The sequence below is a fragment of the Onychostoma macrolepis genome, chromosome 02 (genome assembly GCF_012432095.1).
Source record: "Onychostoma macrolepis isolate SWU-2019 chromosome 02, ASM1243209v1, whole genome shotgun sequence".
Classification (NCBI taxonomy): Eukaryota; Metazoa; Chordata; class Actinopteri; order Cypriniformes; family Cyprinidae; genus Onychostoma; species Onychostoma macrolepis.
This window is the reverse complement of record NC_081156.1, coordinates 26,829,572-26,849,086: the sequence shown is the minus strand read 5'-3', so window position 1 is coordinate 26,849,086 and position 19,515 is coordinate 26,829,572. Positions and strand designations below refer to the sequence as shown.

Below are 19,515 nucleotides of genomic sequence, written 5' to 3'. Positions count from 1 at the left end.
TTTGAAGGCATAAACATGACCCTGGACCACAAAACCAGTCATAAGGGTCAATTTTTCGAAATTGAGATTCATGCATCATCTGAAAGCTGAATAAATAAGCTTTCCATTAATGTATGGTTAGGATAGGACAGGAGATACAACTATTTGAAAATCTGAGGGTACAAAAAAAAATCAAAATATTGAGAAAATCGCCCAAATTAAGTTCTTGGCAATGCATATTACTAATCAAAAATTAAGTTTTGATATTTACAGTAGGAAATTTACAAAATATCTTCACCGAACATGATCTTTACTTAATATCCTAATGATTTTTGGCATAAAAGAAAAATCAGACCTTTGTGTGAGAGAAGCATACTCGCTCTTATTTGAACCATTTCATGACAAAGCCCGGCAAGATCAATTCTGCTGTGGCACTGATACCGTCCGCAATCCGGCTGAGTGTGGATGGTTTTGACTTCTCTTTATGCATTTCTGAACTTAAGCGGTCAATCTGCCTCTGCATCTGTGAGGCTTGCTCCTGTAAACCATTCTGTAGAAGAACATCTTTCTCCTGCAATACAACACAAACAGCCACAAGTGAAAGAATTGCTAACCATGACTTTGACCTCTGAAGGTGACTTCTCTGGAACACAGCAAAGTACAGGTGCTGGTCATATAATTAGAATATCATCAAAAAGTTGATTTATTTCACTAATTCTATTCAAAAAGTGAAACTTGTATATTATATTCATTCATTACACACAGACTGATGTATTTAAAATGTTTATTTCTTTTAATTTTGATTATTAGAGCTTACAGCTCATGAAAGTCAAAAATCAGTATCTCAAAATATTAGAATATTTACATTTGAGTTTGAATAAATGACCATCCCTACAGTATAAATTCTGGGTATCTCTTGTTATTTGAAACCACAATAATTGGGAAGACTGCTGACTTAGCAATGTTCCAGAAGACGAACATTGACACCCTCCACAAAGAGGGTAAGTCACAGAGGGTCATTACTGAAAGGTGTGGCTGTTTATAGAGTGCTGTGTCAAAGCATATTAAATGCAAAGTTGACTGGAAAGAAGAATTTGGGTAGGAAAAGGTGCACAAGCAACAGGGATGACCGCAAGCTTGAGAATACAGTCAAGCAAAGCCGATTCAAACACTTGGGAGAGCTTCACAAGGAGAGAACTGAAGCTGGAGTCAGTGCATCAAGAGGCACCACGCTCAGACGTCTTCAGGAAAAGGGCTACCAAGCCACTTCTGAACCAGAGACAACGTCAGAAGCATCTTAACTGGGCTGTGGAGAAAAAGAACTGGACTGTTGCTCAGTGGTCCAAAGTCCTCTTTTCAGATAAAAGTAAATTTTACATTTCATTTGGAAATCAAGGTCCCAGAGTCTGGAGGAAGAGTGGAGAGGCACAGAATCCATGTTGCTTGAAGTCCAGTGTGAAGTTTCCACAGTCAATGATGATTTGGGCTGCCATGTCATCTGCTGGTGTTGGTCCACTGTGTTTTCTGAAGTCCACAGTCAACGCAGCCATCTACCAGGAAATTTTAGAGCACTTCATGCTTCCTTCTGTTGACAAGCTTTATGGAGATGCTGATTTCATTTTCCAGCAGGACTTGGCACCTGCCCACACTGCCAAAGGTACCAAAAGCTGGTTCAATGACCATGGTTTTACTGTGCTTGATTGGCCAGCAAACTCACCTGACCTGAACCCTATAGAGAATCTATGGGGTATTGTCAAGAGGAAGATGAGAGACACCAGACCCAACAATGCAGATGAGCTGAAGGCCACTATCAGAGCAACCTGGGCTCTCATAACACCTGAGCAGTGCCACAGACTGATCGACTCCATGCCACGCCGCATTGCTGCAGTAATTCAGGCAAAAGGAGCCCCAGCTAAGTATTGAGTGCTGTACATGCTCATACTTTTCATTTTCATACTTTTCAGTTGGCCAAGATTTCTAAAAATGCTTTCTTTGTATTGCTCTTAAGTAATATTCTAATATTTTGAGATACTGATTTTTGACTTTCATGAGCTGTAAGCTCTAATCTAAATGAAAAGAAATAAACATTTGAAATATATCAGTCTGTGTGTAATGAATGAATATAATATACAAGTTTCACTTTTTGAATGGAATTAGTGAAATAAATCAACTTTTTGATGATATTCTAATTATATGACCAGCACCTGTACATGATTTGAAAGAAAGTGTCCCGTTCTTACTCTTAGTTTGGCTTCCAGGACTCGTTCATTGTCTCTCCTCATTCTCTCCTGCTCTCTTTCCATCTGACGAATGATCTGATCCACATGTTCCTTATGGGATCTCTGCATGTCTTTAAAAGCCCGCTCCTGTAACAGGTTCTGTTTCTCTAGACCTCTTTGGCGTTGCTCTAAAATCTCATTCTTCAACCTCTGCACTATATATATATATATATAAAAAGAAAAAGAAAGCGAGATAGTATAATGAACTAATTCTGATGTAAAATCAATTGCTGAGTTTGTCAATTACAGTTCTCTGTAATCAATGTACTATCTTGTGTATCACTGAGAGCCTTGAGTGATGGTTGAATGATAGAGAAGTGTGCAGCTGATTTGAACTGTACCCTCTTTTTCCTGTTCCGCTTCACTGAGAGATTGGTCAGCTTGTAGAATCATATTTCCAATATCCTCCTTTTCTTTCAAAAACTTGCTCAACACTTCTTCACTCTGTAGAAAAAAAGTCCAGTATCAAAACATGCTGTAAGTAATCCATAAGTGTTGTTTTTGATACTAAATATATTAAAAATAGTTTTTGTGAAATATACACATTAGATGAAAAACTAAAAAGGTTGCTTTGGCAACAAATTGAAATGTTGAAGAAAAGTTATAGCAATCTGAAATATAAAAAAAAAACTGACTAAAGCTTACTGTAAAATTTAAATGAAAATATAAAATAAACATTCAAAATATTAATACTGCAATACCACATAAATAATACTAAAATACCACTGATCAATACGTCTTTACAACTTTTTGTGAGATTTTCATTGAACAACTAATAGAGATTTTGTATTTGTAGACTCGTAATATGGAACTCTAGGCATAGGGACATCTAGGCCTAATCCCAATTCTATTTTATATCCCTTCACCTACCCCTACCCCTTCCCCCTTGTCCCTTAAGTGGCAAGGGGTAGGGGTGAAAATATTCCCCTAAGAAATGGGATACCACTACTATACTGTTACATGTCATCATATGTCGTCTAGCTCCTACAGAATACACACACCGATACTGGTGTGCGTTAGAGCCTTACTGTTATATATTAATGCAATGCACTGCTTACTGACACATACCGTTCTGGGCTCATCTGCTTTTCTGTGCATAATAAACTGTAAACTGATTTGGTATTTTTAAATCACCGTCTTCATTTATTAGTCTACCTTAAGTGTTTTCTATGGGGGAGAAAAAGCTTAACATGCAGGGCGTTCCGTTCATATTCTGGGCTATTCTGATTTATTAATAGTAATATTATTAATAAGGTTATTAATATTAGCCTAATAATTTTATCAGTATTTATTATTATCGAATTTGGTCCTCAAATGTCACCGTTTTAAAACATTGAGCCACATTAAGCGTTTTAGAATGTCCCAAAACTGTGCCTTGAACTAACTTGCACTGACTGTATTTCTTTATACTTGAGTCCAAGTTCAAAATAAAACTCTATGAACTGCTCCATTGTGAACATGTGGAGCTGTATGAACCACTGCAAGCTGTAAAGTAAACAGGAAGAGTTTGTCTAAACTCAACTTTGTTTTTGTTTCGTGAGAGAATGAGAATATCTTTGAAAGAGAACGCAAACGTTTTGCCAAGAAACACAAATATCTTTACAAAAGAACGCAAAACATTTGAAAAATATTTTGCCGATTTTTATTTTTTTTGTTGTTGTTGTTGTCGTCGTTTTCCACCACCATGTACCTTTAGGGGCTCCGTAATAATGCATACATTTGTGTCTTTTTGCTCACTTGGGCAGCCATCTTGCTGCCGTAGCCGGTTTATGCTGAGATAATTCTCATACCCCTTCGTTTGAAGTGTGGTCCCGAAAAATCTTAGTTTGAAGGGCTATCTAGCCCTCCAACCAAAAGAGAATTGAGACACCCCTTCACATGAACGCACGAAATGGAGGGGTAGAGGTAAGTGTAGGGGTAAGGGGTAGAAATGGGATTGGGCCCTAGTGTGATCACTAGAGTAGCGCTGTAGGAGTTTTAAGAAATAACTTAATAGGGCTTTTCACACTGCGCTTAACCCCGGGTTATCGTCGTACTAAACACCGCTTTTAACCCCGGGTAAAGACACGTTTCACACCAGTAATTTGAAAGCGGTGTTAGCACCGCATTTTACCCGGGGTTATGAAACCCTGCTCCGGAGCAGGGTTAGCACCGCATTTGTGGTGTTAACCCCGCATTGCGGTGCTAAGTTTGTTCAGTGTGAAGCGGAGCGGTGCTTGCTTGCTGCTGGACGCTTGGCAACAGACAGCCAATCAGAAATTGAGCAGCGAGGCTCATGTCACTTCAGTAACAGTAAACGCGCGTCGTGTAAACTGCAGCCGGTGAGAAGAAATATCAAATGACGGAAAGCTTGTGAACTGGAGTGAATAGGAGACGGTATTATTCTTACTGTACAAGTAAACAATAACGTTAGTCTCTCCACACTTAAAAGAATTTCAAAAAAATATTCACATACTTTGCTTCTTGTTTTCTTTCTTTTGTACTTTTTTCTTTGTTTTCTTGCCTTTGTGCGTCATGAGGCCATTCACATGTCGCGCCTAAAAACGCGTTTAAAACGCTAAGCGCGCCGCTTTCTCCTTCTTTCCAACGCGCTCTGTAGCTTACGCTCCCATGGCGTCTGCCGTTGCCAAGCAACCATGACCTGCGCACTTCATGAAGACACAGTTCGTCCAATCAGAGACAGTGACACCGCAAATATGCAAATAAGAACGTTAACCGGGGTTTAGGAATGTATCGTGTGAAACATAGATATCATATAGAGACTAGATACCCTATTGGCCGCTGGGCGCCGAGAAATACGGCCGCCATCTTGAACCGGTCGTACTCCTAGTTTCGTTGCGTAGCAGCAGTTAAGATGCCAGAGCACTGTGGAGCATTTTCTTGTTCTAATCGGCGAACCATCGCAAATAGGGTCAAGGGGATTACTTTTCACAAGTAAGTTTCAACATTTACCGCACTATTGGTTGTATTTTGTGAATAGAATACTACCAGATAAATGAGAAGGAGCAAGGATCTTTGACATTACTACTGGAATCGTAGTCAGCTAACGTTAGCTAGGCTATGTTTACTGCACCGGCATGGAGAGGTGGGGTAAAGTAATAATTACAAGAACGTCTCGGTTATCAGATACAAGCATTCAACGGCCATGTACGTTAGTATAAATATATATTGGTAATTTCATTTGTGTTTGTGCACGTGATTTCAGGAAGCAATGTAATACACACATGACGACGATACGCAAATCGAGTTACCCCTCCCACTTCTGCTAGTTTTATTGAGATATCTTATCCCGTGTGAATTGGCCATTAACATTACAGAGGTCCTGTAGTAAAATTACATTATTACTCCATCTACCCTTGTAAAGTTAATCCCGTCCGAATAGGGCTTTAGATTAAAATCGACACAATAATTCTATGTAGATTTTTTTTATTATTATTATTGGTATATTAACATTGGCCAGTGAATTTTACACAAGTATCATAGACTGTATTATCAGTCTTTATAAATATGTCTTATTTTTATTATTATTATAAGGTGCTGAGCGCTGCAGAGAGGGTGATCCGCCGAGCTTCAACAATACAAGCTCCTAAGGTGTCAACAGTCACGCACATTGTGCGGGAGGAGATTGGAACAGAGGATGTTTTCCTTCTTGGGGAGATCATTGAGGAGACCCAGTTTGGTATCGACAACCATCAGTCTGACTTGTTGTCATTGGTTGTGTCTGTGTTTTTAAAGATAAGGCTCCACCATGTTGCCAAACTCGCCTCTCTTGAACTACAGAAAGGGAGCACGAGAAAGAAGCTCTGCAAAACAGTCCTCTTTCAGGGGTTTTAGTGTGTTTGTGTTTGAGAGCGAGTGTGTGTGAGAGCGAGTGCGTGTGTGTGTGTGTGAGCGCGAGTGCGTGTGTGTGTGTGTGTGTGAGAGCGAGTGTGTGTGTGTGTGTGTGTGTGGTGTGTGTGTGTGAGGCGAGTGTGTGTGTGTGTGTGTGTGTGTGTGTGTGTGTGTGTGTGTGTGTGTGTGTGTGTGTGTGTGTGTGTGTGTGTGTGAGAGCGTGTGTGTGTGTGTGTGTGTGTGAGCGAGTGTGTGTGTGTGTGAGCGAGTGTGTGTGTGTGTGAGAGCGAGTGTGTGTGTGTGTGTGAGCGAGTGTGTGTGTGTGTGTGTGAGCGAGTGTGTGTGTGTGTGTGTGAGAGCGAGTGTGTGTGTGTGTAGCGAGTGTGTGTGTGTGTGTGTGTGTGTGAGAGCGAGTGTGTGTGTGTGTGTGAGAGCGAGTGTGTGTGTGTGTGTGTGTGTGAGAGCGAGTGTGTGTGTGTGTGTGTGTGTGTGTGTGTGTGTGTGTGTGTGTGTGTGTGTGTGTGTGTGAGAGCGAGTGTGTGTGTGTGTGTGTGTGTGAGAGCGAGTGTGTGTGTGTGTGTGTGAGCGAGTGTGTGTGTGTGTGTGTGTGAGAGCGAGTGTGTGTGTGTGTGTGAGAGCGAGTGTGTGTGTGTGTGTGTGTGAGAGCGAGTGTGTGTGTGTGTGTGTGTGAGCGAGTGTGTGTGTGTGTGTGAGTGTGTGTGTGTGTGTGTGAGAGCAGTGTGTGTGTGTGTGTGAGCAGTGTGTGTGTGTGTGTGTGAGAGCGTGTGTGTGTGTGTGTGAGCGTGTGTGTGTGTGTGAGAGCGAGTGTGTGTGTGTGTGTGTGAGAGCAGTGTGTGTGTGAGAGCGAGTGTGTGTGTGAGAGAGCGAGTGTGTGTGTGTGTGTGTGAGAGCGAGTGTGTGTGTGTGTGTGAGAGAGTGTGTGTGTGTGTGTGTGTGTGAGAGCGAGTGTGTGTGTGTGTGTGAGAGCGAGTGTGTGTGTGTGAGAGCGAGTGTGTGTGTGTGAGAGCGAGTGTGTGTGTGTGAGAGCGAGTGTGTGTGTGTGAGAGCGAGTGTGTGTGTGTGAGAGAGTGTGTGTGTGTGAGAGCGAGTGTGTGTGTGTGTGAGCGAGTGTGTGTGTGTGAGAGCGAGTGTGTGTGTGAGTGTGTGTGTGTGAGAGCGAGTGAGTGTGTGTGTGAGAGCGAGTGAGTGTGTGTGTGTGTGTGTGAGTGTGTGTGTGTGTGAGAGCGAGTGAGTGTGTGTGTGTGTGAGAGCGAGTGTGTGTGTGAGAGCCGAGTGTGTGTGTGAGAGAGTGAGAGTGTGTGAGGGAGAGATAGTGTGTGTTTGTGTGAGACAAATCATAATAAATTGTTTCTTAAACTTATTAAAATACCTTACTTTACTGTAACTATCTGTTTTGCTTCTTTATCATATTTATAGTGTGTGATTTATAAAATACCTTATCCTACATCACATATTTTGATTTTGGACGTCTGGTCACTTTATATCTCATATCAGAATGTTATATTACTGTTAAGTATATTAAATGAATATTAATTCCTGCTATGAATATTAAAATATGCCGAACCATGTGTCCTGTATCATAGCTATATGACCTTTGCAGAAAAAAACCCGCGTAAAAAATCAGTTCGGTTTTAAGTGAGGTATGATTAATTAAATGCGCTGACAGCTCATTGCACCAGCCAAACACATTACAGTGAATGGAGCGGGTGACCGGTTTAAGATGGCGGCCCCACCGCTCGTCAGCGCCAATAGGCAGTAGTGGTCGATAGGGCGTCTATCTAATATGATGTCTATGGTGTGAAACGTCTGTTAATGAATACCCAGGGTTAAGAGTTAACTCCAGGCGTAGTATGAGCAGTGTGAAACGGGATTACAGATAACCCAGGATTCCACTTATCCGGGGTTTAGGATGACCCAGGGTTAACAATTTCAAGTGTGAAAAGCCCTAATGTTAAGACTCGGGAGCTCTTATTTAAGTCTTTATCTGATCCAATAGAATGAACAATTCTAAATCTTTGTATGTAATTCATGACTGCATGTTATTTTTAACCTTTATCAGTATTAAAGATGCTGATCAGTGCTGTTGTGACCATCTAAAGCAAAGCATGTGTGTGTGAACTGTACCATTATTTGTGAGTGTGTTCTTGCTCTGTAGTCATTGGTCAGCTGTGTGAGCATGTCTCTGTACTGTCGGTATCCTCCAGATCTCAGGTATGATCCATCAGAAACACCCTTTTCCAGTGTATCAAACACCTCACGCAGAACAGCTTTACACTGCTGGATAGATTCTTCCTGATTCTGCTGGCACATCTGCTGATATTCATCATACATTTTCCCCTAAAACAAATGAAAGAAACAGAGAAATTGTGATGAACTGTTAAATTTGTACTCTACGTTTGCACACGTTTACATACTGTTTATTTGAGCTTTTTGTGTCAGCAGCTACTTTACCATGAGCTCTTGTTGGTAGATCTGGTCATTGTCATTGAAGGACATGGTGATGAAAACTTCAACTGCTTTCTTCTCTGCATCTGTGTGGATGTTGGACAGCTCTTCTGGGCGCATAGGAAGCTGAGTCATGCTGAACAACTCTGTCACGTAGCACTGCAGGGCCTCATCCACTGCACGGACGTTCTGGATCTTAGCCAGAGACAGCACTGCGTTCTCCAAACAAGGAATCTTCCCGCTGCGTATCGCCTCTACGTAAACCTCAGCGAGATTACCCAGAGCTGTCAGGAAACACAGATTATGTAACACAGATTATGTAAGCGATTTTGGAACAACACCCAAAAATGTAAGAAATGAGTTTGGAGCAGTACTATGTGTTTGAAAGACATCATTAGTGTCATGTGTCTAAAAAGATATCAGAAGATTCACTACGTTTATTTTCTACAAGGGCTTCTATGAAAGTACACACCTGTTCCAGTAATTATACGGCCTCCGCTGACCGTTTTTGGTTCTGCACTGTCAAAAATGTAATGGCAGAAGGTGTTTGCCTGCTCAAGGAACTCTGACTCCAGTTCTTTCTCAGTCAGCTCTTCCATTCTTCTCATGTTTTGGGTACTAGCAGGCCGGGGGAAGACGAAACAATTCCTCACCGCAAAGAAATGGCGCAGACAGCGACGGGGCAGGTTATACTTCTCAATCCGAGGCGAACAGCCTAAAATAAGAAACAACATTCCAAACAAGCAGTAATCATTTGAACGGCTACCGTGTATTATATTTAAAACAATCACTGTTCCTTGCTGAATAGAGCAGCCCATGTTCCCATGTTCTTTTGCATCTGCTAAAACAGTGGTTCTCAGCTGGGAGGGCGGGGTTTTTGAGCAGACATTTTAATTTAATTTTGTGCTCAAATATGGCACAGCTGAAGGTAATGAATGGAGAGTGTATGTTGTGTTTACTGTGTATGTGTAATGCCTCACCTGATTGGAGTGTCAGTGCACTCTCCAGATACTCGTCTGATGTTATTGGATTATTTCCTATTTTCAGTTCCAGAGTAAAGTCCCGAACAGCCCAGACAAACGATGGAAAAACACGCATGAAATCTGCCGACTTGTCCTCGTCTTGACTCTTTTCTGCCTTCACACGAATGTTCTCCGTCAGCTCAGTAACATAGCTAAATTCAGTTCAGGAGGAATAACACTGGTGCTACGAGAGATTGTTTTCAATCTATTGCACTGGATGCGCATGTTTTGTGTTTATAGTGTGAGAAGGATACTGCAGCTTTTCCAGTGCCGTGTTGTCAATGACTCCTAAGCTGTTGTACACTAGAGTGCTGCTGAGAAGAACAGCCAGGCAGAAGATCCATGTGTCGTGTTTCTCATCCCCCTGAAATATTAAGACTCTTTCAGCTACAGTAAGTGGATAAATATGATACTTATACTGAAATTAATGAATATTTTTGTTGCAATGAAGGCATTTGTTATGAAAACATCACTGCTGATGTCTTCCTCCCTTACCTTCCTTACATCCCCAAGTCCCTCTGTGTCCAGCAGCACAAGAGTGTGTCCTTCTTTATAGGGATGAGGGACACACCACATCCAGATGCCTTTAGTCTTTGATTCAATAGTGCTGCCGAGAGCAAATCCTGAGACAATCACAATGACACATAATTATCCAAGATGACGTATGCATGTTACATTTAAATGCATATTTAATGTCAAAAAAAGAGATAAAACTATATTATATTATAACCCTAAGCTATCAAACTGTGCCTTAAGAAGACTTAGAATATAATGCCCTTTATTAAATATATATATATATATTAAAAAAAAGTCTAGGTCTAGTTCATTCATCTCCAAAACTCTCCTTTTTTGCATATTAAAGAGTTAAACCATGAGGGTATTTGAAAAAAATGTATTCAGATATTTGAGACATGATCATAGGCATGGGCGTCGCTAGGCCATTTTTAGGGGGGCTTTAGCACCCCTAAATTTCTGCTCAGCCCCCCTAAAAATCTTGCGATTCTTTCCCTTTAAATTTCAAATGAAAACGGCAGCAGACTTCGGCTCCTCCCCATCTTTCTGCGCGTACTTCAATCCACAGACTGCGGTGGCGCAGAGGAGAGGACAAGGAGGTGTTTATCGATAGATTGTTATAATATCTACATCTATGCAGTTCTTTGTCATAAATACAGTTTACAAAAAGTCATGGGAGAGCAATCGGTTTCCAATCTACTGTAAAGTTTTCGCTGCATTCACCACTCATCACACCACAGCAGTTTCTTTCAGCGAAAGCCCTTAACACATATGAACGCTTTATAAAACGATCACGTTATTGCTATTTTCATTTGAAAATTTAGCTTTCAATATAGAACATAATATTACAGTGCATGTGGCATTAACTACCATACAGTTATGCATAGAAATGATTAAAGACAGTGACCGACAGCACTCAGTCAGTGCACTTATTTTAATTGCATATCAGAGTGATTGACAGAGATTGAAACATTGTGTGTGTGTTTTGTATTAATTTAAAAAAAAATTGAATTTATGTAGAACGGTTCTACAATTTTTTGTACAAATTTTCAATCAATTCTTTTGTAAATATTTTTTTAATTTTTTTATTATTATACCCTCATTGGGGGCTCAGCCCCCCTAAAATGAAAATCCTAGAATCGTCCCTGATCATAGGAGAGGTGTATTCAAGTTATTTAAATCTGTATAAAGAGAAAACGAAAGTATAGCGAAAGTATAGACACACACAATCATTCACCCATTATTCTTGTTTTATTATTATATTGCTCTATTTCTTTATTTTATATCGTTTTATTACTGTTGTTTTTTTCATAAAATGCTCTGATTTTAACGTAGGTAGTGTTTTCAGATACAGACACACTCATTTGTTCTGTCCTCATCATCATATCTGAACCGCACAAAGACTTTCAGCATTTCTCTCACCTGACTGTTGTCCTGCCAGGCGGTTCATAAGGTAAGACTTCCCCGTACGATAGACTCCCACCACAGACACCACCACCACCGGCTCACTGATCCCATCCAGAATGACTTTGGCCTCTTTTCTCACACGCAGCTGCCCATTTTCATCGTTTTCAATGAGACACACCGGAGCGGACATGAGCCTGCTACACGCCATGACTGCGTCTAGACAATGCAGTTGTTGCTCTTGCAAATCTACAGAACCAGACAGCTGTTCAAGAAGCTCTGAAAGCGTATCAGATTGGGATGGAAAAGGTATGACACGCATTATCTCATATATTCACTCAGTGCAGTTACTCATCAAACTGTGCTTTACTTATCTAAAAAAATACATTAAGTTGCTGCTGTTGAACAGTGCATGTTGTTTAAACGTTGTGTCAAGTGTCAAAAGTTTCTTAAATAGGTACAGAGACTACATTTGACCTCAAATCTAAAGGTCATTAATCATTGTGAAATTGAACAGATGTGCTTGATCAGTCTCAGGGTTGTGCGAGCGTGCAGTTGGAATGATGGTAAGTAGACACTTAGATTAAAAGTGATTTAACATTGAAAAGTAAGCTATATTTATAGTTTTTAATAATGTGACTTAATCAAACAATTTATTACCTTACCGATAGTTTAGCGAGGTCTATGCTGTAGTAGTCTCAACACAACTGGAGCAAAAGGCTTGCAACCCCCATACATAGGCTCCTCCTGTGTGATACTTGTCTTTTTCACCATACACTGTACAGACAGAGACGGGGCGTGTTCTCTCACTGGCGAATCCGTGATGCTGACACGAAAGTGAAAATAAAAGTGAAACGGGTTCGGTTCGGTCACTGCATAAGCGATTTCCCAGAAATCGACCGTTTAACTAAAGACAGGTATAGAACGATGGGCGGATACTAGGAGACACCCTCATCACCCGTTGTCGTAAATAAGACCCGTGATTCCGTTCAGTGCGCGCAGAGAAACTATCGCGGAGGCCTCGTGACCACCTTTACTCTAAACTAAAGTCAAGACACATTAAGTTTAGGGTTACGTAAGTGAACTTTGTTTTATTTCTTAATTTCTTTGACATTTATTCAAAACCAAATGTAGAACATCTATTTAAGATTTTAAGTTGTGCACATTTTGTTTACAATCTGATTTTTAATGGCACGTAATTATATTTTCATTTAATAAATATTTAACGCTTTGAATTACACCTGTAGGGCTGTAGTTACTTTTAAATTAATGGGCTCTGAAAACTTAACAGGAACACGTTTGTTGTGTCAGACCTGGCCGCTCCCATAACTCTGGGCTGACAGCTTTTGAGTTCAACTGGCTGTCAGAAGAATCCCTGCGGAGAGGGGTTGGGGTTTGTTTGGGGTTGTTTTGTTTAAAAAAAAAAACATAAGCTAGACATAGTTAATGTCATGATGACTAGTATTTTACAATACAATCAGACTTAACTTTTCAACACGAAGAATATAGCATTGTGTGCGGGTTAGGATGCACAAGGCATTGCTTTTACAAATAATTGCAAAAGCATTTCAAAAATATTTTGAGACTGAAAAAAATATCTATTAGCCTGCATTTACATTGCTTCCACATCTCAATGACAAATTGTATTTTTCTCTCATGGTTGTCAAACATTGCAATTTCGAAATATGAAATATTATGAGGAACTCCCGAAGCTTTGCTGTTTACAGTGTAGCTATGTGATCGTTTGTCCTCTTAGCAGTTGATTAATAAAATAACAAAAACATTTTATTCAAAATTTACATTTGTGCAATATTAGCTATAGCCTAAAGAAGAGCACTTCCTTTAACTCTATTCACGATCTCACCACAGACCAAAGTATTAATAAATGAAGCTCTCTACATTGCACAATGGGTCTCTTATTTACATTTTGTATAAATTTTGAGAGAATTTGCGAGCATGCAGAACTCTTTAGTCTTAAAAAATCCAGTGTTTTGAACAGCAATGGCCAATCAGAGATGTTCAAGAAATCAACATGTGTGATTGGCAACATCGCTCAACGCTACAAAAACATTTTGTGAAAAGAGATTTTTGACAGTCTTCAGAGCACAAACACAAATACTCACTGGAGAGGTTGCCAAAACTGTATTATTAACTGAACTGCTCTTGCATTAATTTGAGATAAAATCGACGTGAGGCCGCCCCTTAATTACTGTTACTGCTACAAATATGGCGCTCTCTCACCTCACACAGCGAAAAATACATCGCGGAGCAAAGAGGACACTGCAGACAACACGACAGGTTACTTGTGGAAGGAAAACAAAGTATCAGAATTCAAACTTTTCATTTTTTTTAAATTCATATGATAAATACAGTTTTGTGGCTCTTTAATGTGTTGAACTTGTGACAGATTGCTGTTGCGCCTCACTTCAAGCACGTGAACCGATCTCCTCTTTACTAGTTAGCATATGAACATCAGAAGAAACCTTGTTTCAACCGGGGAAAGGCGTCAATACACACCATAAAGTCAAGTTCACCGACGTTAATCTACTCTCTTGTCTGTTTTGTTTGTCGCAGAAGATGGCGGATTCTGCGTTATGATTGGTCAGATCACATGTCAACCAAGCTCTCGCACTGAATTTATGAGTTGCATATCTCTACCCGTAAAGATATTTTATCATTAAAAAAAACCTTGTAGTTTACCTGTTTAGTGTATTATTGCTGTTATATAAATAATATAGTCATATTATTGCATGGAACGGTGGGCAGCAAAAATCCATAACTGAAAGTGGGATTGTTGCCATAGTCAAAAGATCTCAAACCTGATTTCCTGATATGAAATGTTTTCATATTCATTTCTTTTTCATATGGAAATGTTTATTTTGCGATTTAACCTGTCCTGTATGGCACTACTAGGTTTCTCCATTTTTTGCTTCGAGTATTAAAAATATTTGACAAAAAGTCATCAACATTTGCTATTTCTAATCAGTATATGTAGTCATGCAAATATCTTACTAACTAGCTAAAATTATAATTCTAGTAAAGTAATAAAGCATTTGAGGGACTAACAATTGCCTATCAGTAATCATTTCATACTGTTTTTATGGAAGTTAATAAAAGATTTCACTGAAGTCTGTGTCAGTGTAGATTAGAATTAGTTGTTTTGTTGTAGTGTAAGTTTTTATACATATTGTTTACAATATTCTGTTTGCAGTAACCAAATCATGTTTTTCCTTTAGCAAACAGGAAGAGCTAGAGAGAGCCAGCATGTCTAAAGCCGGACTAATGCCTTCGCCCATATGTTTGGTGGAGAATGTGAACGGATCACTCAGTGTCTGTAAGGATGCCATTGAGTTCCTGAGTAGGATCAGTGAGCCGGTGGTGGTGGTGTCTGTGGTGGGACTCTACCGTACAGGGAAATCTTACCTTATGAACCGCCTGGCGGGACAACAGTCAGGTGAGAGAACAGTCTAGACATGCCAACTTAATGTGTGCATATTAGCTACATGCTAATTATGATCATAAAAAACATGGTTGTCTTAGGCTTTGCTCTCGGCAATACTATCGAGTCGAAAACCAAAGGCATCTGGATGTGGTGTGTCTCGCACCCCTATAAAGAAGGACACACTCTGGTGCTGCTGGATACAGAGGGACTTGGTGATGTGGCCAAAGTGAGGACAAGAATAAAACTGTAGACTTTAATAGTCTTGTTGATATATGTTGTGGATGATTTGATCTCAAGACTCTGTGTGTTTCAGGGAGACTCTAAGAATGACAGCTGGATCTTCTGTCTGGCTGTTCTGCTCAGCAGCACTCTGGTGTACAACAGCCGGGGCACTATTGATAACACTGCAGTGGAAAAGCTGCAGTATCCTTTAATCTCAAAACCCACTTCCTCTGTCACATACTGTATACAAACATACACTTTATAAGATGTTATTTCTTAATGAGCTGCAGATATGTTGTTGAGCTCACTGAGCAGATCAAGATCAGATCGACGAATGCAGCAGATGAGGAGGAAGAAGAGGATTGTAAGTTTGTGCAGTTTTTCCCATCATTCACCTGGGTCGTGAGAGATTTCACCTTGGAATTGGTAATTGATGGAAAGAGGGTGACTGAGGACGAGTACCTTGATTTTGCTCTCCAGCTCAAGAAAGGTATTTAAAATAGACTTAAACATTGCTAGAATTTGAAACCTGTCAATAAACAATGACCAAAGACTGAAAAAATAAAATCTTTCTTACCGCAATTTGGTAAAAATGTGTTATTTTCTCCTAAAAGGTGTGAGCAAGAAAGTCAGTGACTACAACCTGCCTCGTCAATGCATCCGAAACTATTTCCCGTCCCCCAGGAAGTGTTTTGTGTTCCCTTCTCCAGCCTCACCTGAAAACATGACACGTTTAGAAAGCTTGCAAGAACGGGACCTTGTACCCGATTTTCTGAAGGTCACGGGAAGTTTTTGTGATCACATCTTTCACAATAGTGTCGTGAAAACAGTGAAAGGAGGACACAGAGTTACTGGCAAATGTGAGTGTTTAATATTGAGTAAATTGAATGTTCAGACCCATATGCTTTTATAATTGCAAGGTAAATCTTTTTATGTGTTTGTGTGTGTTGTCAGTGCTTGGACATCTGGTTGAGATTTATGTGGACACAATCAACAGTGGTAAGGTGCCCTGTCTGGACAATGCAGTTGTTGCTCTTGCAAATCTACAGAACCAGACAGCTGTTCAAGAAGCTCTGAAAGCGTATCAGATTTGGATGGAAAAGGTACTGTGCTTTACTTATCTAAAGTTGCTTTAGCTTGGCTTTAGTGGGGTTTTTAGTTAAAAGATATGTATTTTGTAAGCGACTGTTATTTAATTAATATAACATTAAATTAAATTATACATACATATGCAGATCACTTGGGAAGGCACTAGTTTCAGAGCTTCGTCTGTTAACCATTTAATATGATAATATTCAGCATGAAAATAGAAAAAAGTCGGCACACCTAGGCTCCAAAAATTTAATAACAATCTATCACATAGGTGACATTTCGAGCACGCAGGCTCCTCATCAGACTAGGCGTCACCTATGTGATAGTTACATTTTTTGTAGTTTTGGAGCCTAGGTGTGTCGACTCTTTTCTGTTTTCATGATCAAAATTTTTTGTTGTTGAGCACCCTGTTTGAGTTTTCCATTGATGTGTGCTTTTGTTTCGAGTTATTCATTTTTTGAAACTGAACTGAATTGTTACAGCCATTCAGTGACAAAGCATGCTGTTCTTTGCAGGTGAAGAACAAGTTCCCAGTAGGTGTGGATGATATTTCCTCCGAGCACCAGAAGTTCAGCAGTCTGGCCACCGCTGAGTTTATGAAACGCTCCTTTAAAGATGAAAAAGGAGAATACCTGAAAAAACTGATGGTAAGCTTCAAATGCACCTCACACAGTAATGCAGCTGTTATTTGAATATATTCGTAAATATGCAAAGCCTTGTTTCATTGTGCATTATGTTAAATGATAGTTAGTTGAAGTGTTTAGATATTGCTCTGTGCGCAAGGAAAAAATTAGTCTCTTTATTTTATGAAAGCTGAAGAGGTGCACAGATGATCATTCTGTACCTCAGCTATGGTAGTATAGTAGACTTTTTCCAGCATGTATATGTGACATATGTATGTGTGTTTATGTATGTTTAGGAAGACATAGATATGTACTATGTAGGCCTGCTGCAAGAGAATGAGATGGCATCAGAGAGAAAGTGCAGAGATCTGCTGAAGAATCTGTTCTCTGACATGAATAAACGGCTGCAGGATGGAGAGTACAGTCAGGCTGGAGGATATGAACTCTACTGCAGAGACAGAGACGCCATTGTTGAACAGTACCGCAGAGAACCCAATAAAGGTGTATCGGTGAGGACATGGTGTTTCTGTGAAATTGTTCTTTGAATATACATGAAGGGATGAGCATGTCTATACAGTAAATGTTAATAATGTATGTTTATGTGCAGGCCGAGGCTGTGCTGAATGAGTTTCTGAATGAGCGAGGACCAGAAGCAAACAGCATCCTCCACATGGACACAAAACTCACTGAAAATGACAGAAAGATTCAGGGTAAATCTTTATCAACCTATGAATATTTGTAATTCATTACGCTGTTTCATTCTGGAGCATTTGTAATTTAATTAACCCAAAAACCCAAATTGTTACTCAAGAGCATCTCTAAGGCATCTTGGAGTTCAGGTTCTGGAGGTTTGGTATTAATATCACATCATTTTTTGTTTTCTTTGTTGACGGACAGAGGGAAAGGAAAAGAATGCTCTGATGGAACAGAAGCTTAAAGAGGAAGAGGAGAAACGCATTGAGAGTGAGCGAATGATGAAGGCAGAGAAAGAGCGGCAGGAGGACCAAATGAGGCAGATGCAGGAGAAGTTCAACAAGGAGATGGAGCAGCAGCAGCAGGAGATGGACAGAGCCATTGAGAGCAAGCTGAATGAGCGGGAGGAGATGATAAAGAAAGGCTTCAGTGAGAAAGCTGATCTCCTGAATGAAGAGATAACAAATCTAAAAAAAGAAAAGGGAAGTTCTGGTGGTTTCATGAAGGACTATGTGATGCCTTTTTTTGGAGCTGTGGCAGAAATCCTTCCAACTGTTCTTAATTATAGAGTGCTGATGAAAGGACTCAAAAAAGTAAAATGACCTTTTCCAGGCAAATCACTGTTGCATCACAGATTGATTGATTTATTCATTTAGCTAACAAGACACAAAGTAGGCTTTTATTTAGTAGGACTGTGTTTTGTTAACGAGTAGTGTCCTAATTCACATACTTAATGTACTGTATACTGTGTAATAAAAGTATGTACTGGTGGTGGTGGGAGTTTCAGAATCTCACTGGATTTAGTAGGTCGTCTGGGTACTTTTCACTACTGTTTTTCAAATGCTATTAATTCTGATATACTATCAGGCCCTTCCTAACGGAGCATGCAGCACAACTTCTTGTCCAGGCCCTTGTCATTTCTAGGCTGGACTGCTGCAATACTCTTCTGGTTGGATTTCCATCAAACACAATCAAACCTCTACAAATGATTCAGAATGCAGCAGAATCCACGTCACACCTCTCTTTATCTCTCTGCACCAGCTTCTGGTTGCAGCTCGCATGAAGTTCAAGACATTGATTCTTGCTTCTAGAACAGCGACAGGCTCAGCACCCTCCTACTTCCACTCACTTTTGAGAATCTACTTCCCCTTCAGATGTCTGAGATATACAAGTCAGCGACACCTCGTGGTGCCATCACAGAGAGGCACAAAATCACTTCCCTGAACATTTTCGTTCACTGTTCCTGTCTGGTGGAATGATCTTCCCACATCTATCTGGAACCCCACCCCAAACAGTTATTTAACCAAACTGAATCAACAATGAACTAACTTCAACTGAATAATTGAATATTTACTATTGTCTTTTTTTAGAGCTGAATTTTGGTTTGCATCACTTGAATCATTTATTTTCCTGTGAAGTTGCTTTGAAACAATCTATATTGTATGACGCTCTGTATAAATAAAGATGACTCAACTCAACTTAGTAAGAGTATTTTGTAGACCTTTATTTCACATTCTTTCATAGTTTTTTTTTTTTTGGATGTAAGCATTACATTCTTTAAACAATGTAGGGTCAGACTTTTCAAAGCTTCTGTCGTCACAAACTTCTTTTATTCCTTTTCCCATTTTTGGAGTCGATTTGACTCCCAAGTTCATCCTTAGAAATTGATGGAACAAATTTCTTGTGTACGTTTATTTATTTACTAAAAACAAGGGAAAGGATTTAGGATGCTAGAAATGCACACGTGTACACTGCAAATCTTTGTAGTAACATCATAAATGTACAGTCGTGGCCAAAAGTTTTGAGAATTACATAAATATTAGTTTTCACAAAGTTTGCTGCTAAACTGCTTTTAGATATTTGTTTCAGTTGTTTCTGTGATGTACTGAAATATAATTACAAGCACTTCATACATTTCAAAGGCTTTTATCGACAATTACATGACATTT

At 39.7% G+C, this 19,515-nt stretch overlaps 2 protein-coding genes across 6 annotated transcripts; one reads left to right on the top strand and one right to left on the bottom strand.

Annotated features, from left to right (window-relative positions):
* Positions 1-35: 35 nt before the first annotated feature.
* On the bottom strand, positions 36-12,269 carry LOC131551618 (guanylate-binding protein 1-like). Of its 3 annotated transcripts, none has more exons than XM_058794696.1 (11): positions 12,160-12,269; positions 11,513-11,773; positions 10,073-10,200; positions 9,832-9,941; positions 9,536-9,729; positions 9,028-9,270; positions 8,562-8,839; positions 8,235-8,447; positions 2,600-2,702; positions 2,220-2,413; positions 36-550 (listed from the first exon to the last, which is right to left on the bottom strand). In XM_058794696.1, the coding sequence occupies exons 2-11, from the start codon at positions 11,703-11,705 to the stop codon at positions 362-364; spliced, it is 1,845 nt and encodes a 614-aa protein (XP_058650679.1). In that variant the 5' UTR covers positions 11,706-11,773; positions 12,160-12,269; the 3' UTR covers positions 36-361. The 3 variants fall into 3 exon arrangements, with proteins under 3 accessions (XP_058650679.1, XP_058650687.1, XP_058650670.1); XM_058794704.1 differs by having other exon boundaries at positions 12,155-12,228; XM_058794687.1 differs by lacking the exon at positions 12,160-12,269 and having other exon boundaries at positions 11,513-12,022.
* LOC131551601 (guanylate-binding protein 1-like) lies at positions 11,686-19,044 on the top strand. 3 transcript variants are annotated; one of them, XM_058794676.1, is made up of 12 exons: positions 11,686-11,803; positions 12,012-12,060; positions 14,731-14,948; positions 15,035-15,162; positions 15,250-15,359; positions 15,449-15,648; positions 15,773-16,018; positions 16,113-16,261; positions 16,766-16,897; positions 17,170-17,382; positions 17,481-17,583; positions 17,771-19,044. In XM_058794676.1, exons 3-12 carry the CDS (start codon positions 14,759-14,761, stop codon positions 18,166-18,168), a joined length of 1,869 nt encoding a protein of 622 aa, XP_058650659.1. In that variant the 5' UTR covers positions 11,686-11,803; positions 12,012-12,060; positions 14,731-14,758; the 3' UTR covers positions 18,169-19,044. The 3 variants fall into 3 exon arrangements, with proteins under 3 accessions (XP_058650659.1, XP_058650650.1, XP_058650647.1); XM_058794667.1 differs by lacking the exons at positions 11,686-11,803; positions 12,012-12,060 and adding an exon at positions 12,349-12,569; XM_058794664.1 differs by lacking the exons at positions 11,686-11,803; positions 12,012-12,060 and adding an exon at positions 13,163-13,815.
* Positions 19,045-19,515: the final 471 nt, after the last annotated feature.

Coding starts and splice junctions, on each gene's coding strand:
- LOC131551618 (XM_058794687.1), bottom strand. CDS start 11,816: ATGCGTGTCATACCTTTTCCATCCCAATCTGATACGCTTTCAGAGCTT. Junction 10,201..11,512: donor CCTGGCAGGACAACAGTCAG/GTGAGAGAAATG, acceptor TGATTGTCTCAG/GATTTGCTCTCGGCAGCACT. Junction 9,271..9,535: donor TGCACTGACACTCCAATCAG/GTGAGGCATTAC, acceptor TTCTTATTTTAG/GCTGTTCGCCTCGGATTGAG.
- LOC131551601 (XM_058794664.1), top strand. CDS start 13,721: ATGGCGCTCTCTCACCTCACACAGCGAAAAATACATCGCGGAGCAAAG. Junction 16,019..16,112: donor ACACAGAGTTACTGGCAAAT/GTGAGTGTTTAA, acceptor GTGTGTTGTCAG/TGCTTGGACATCTGGTTGAG. Junction 16,262..16,765: donor ATCAGATTTGGATGGAAAAG/GTACTGTGCTTT, acceptor TGTTCTTTGCAG/GTGAAGAACAAGTTCCCAGT.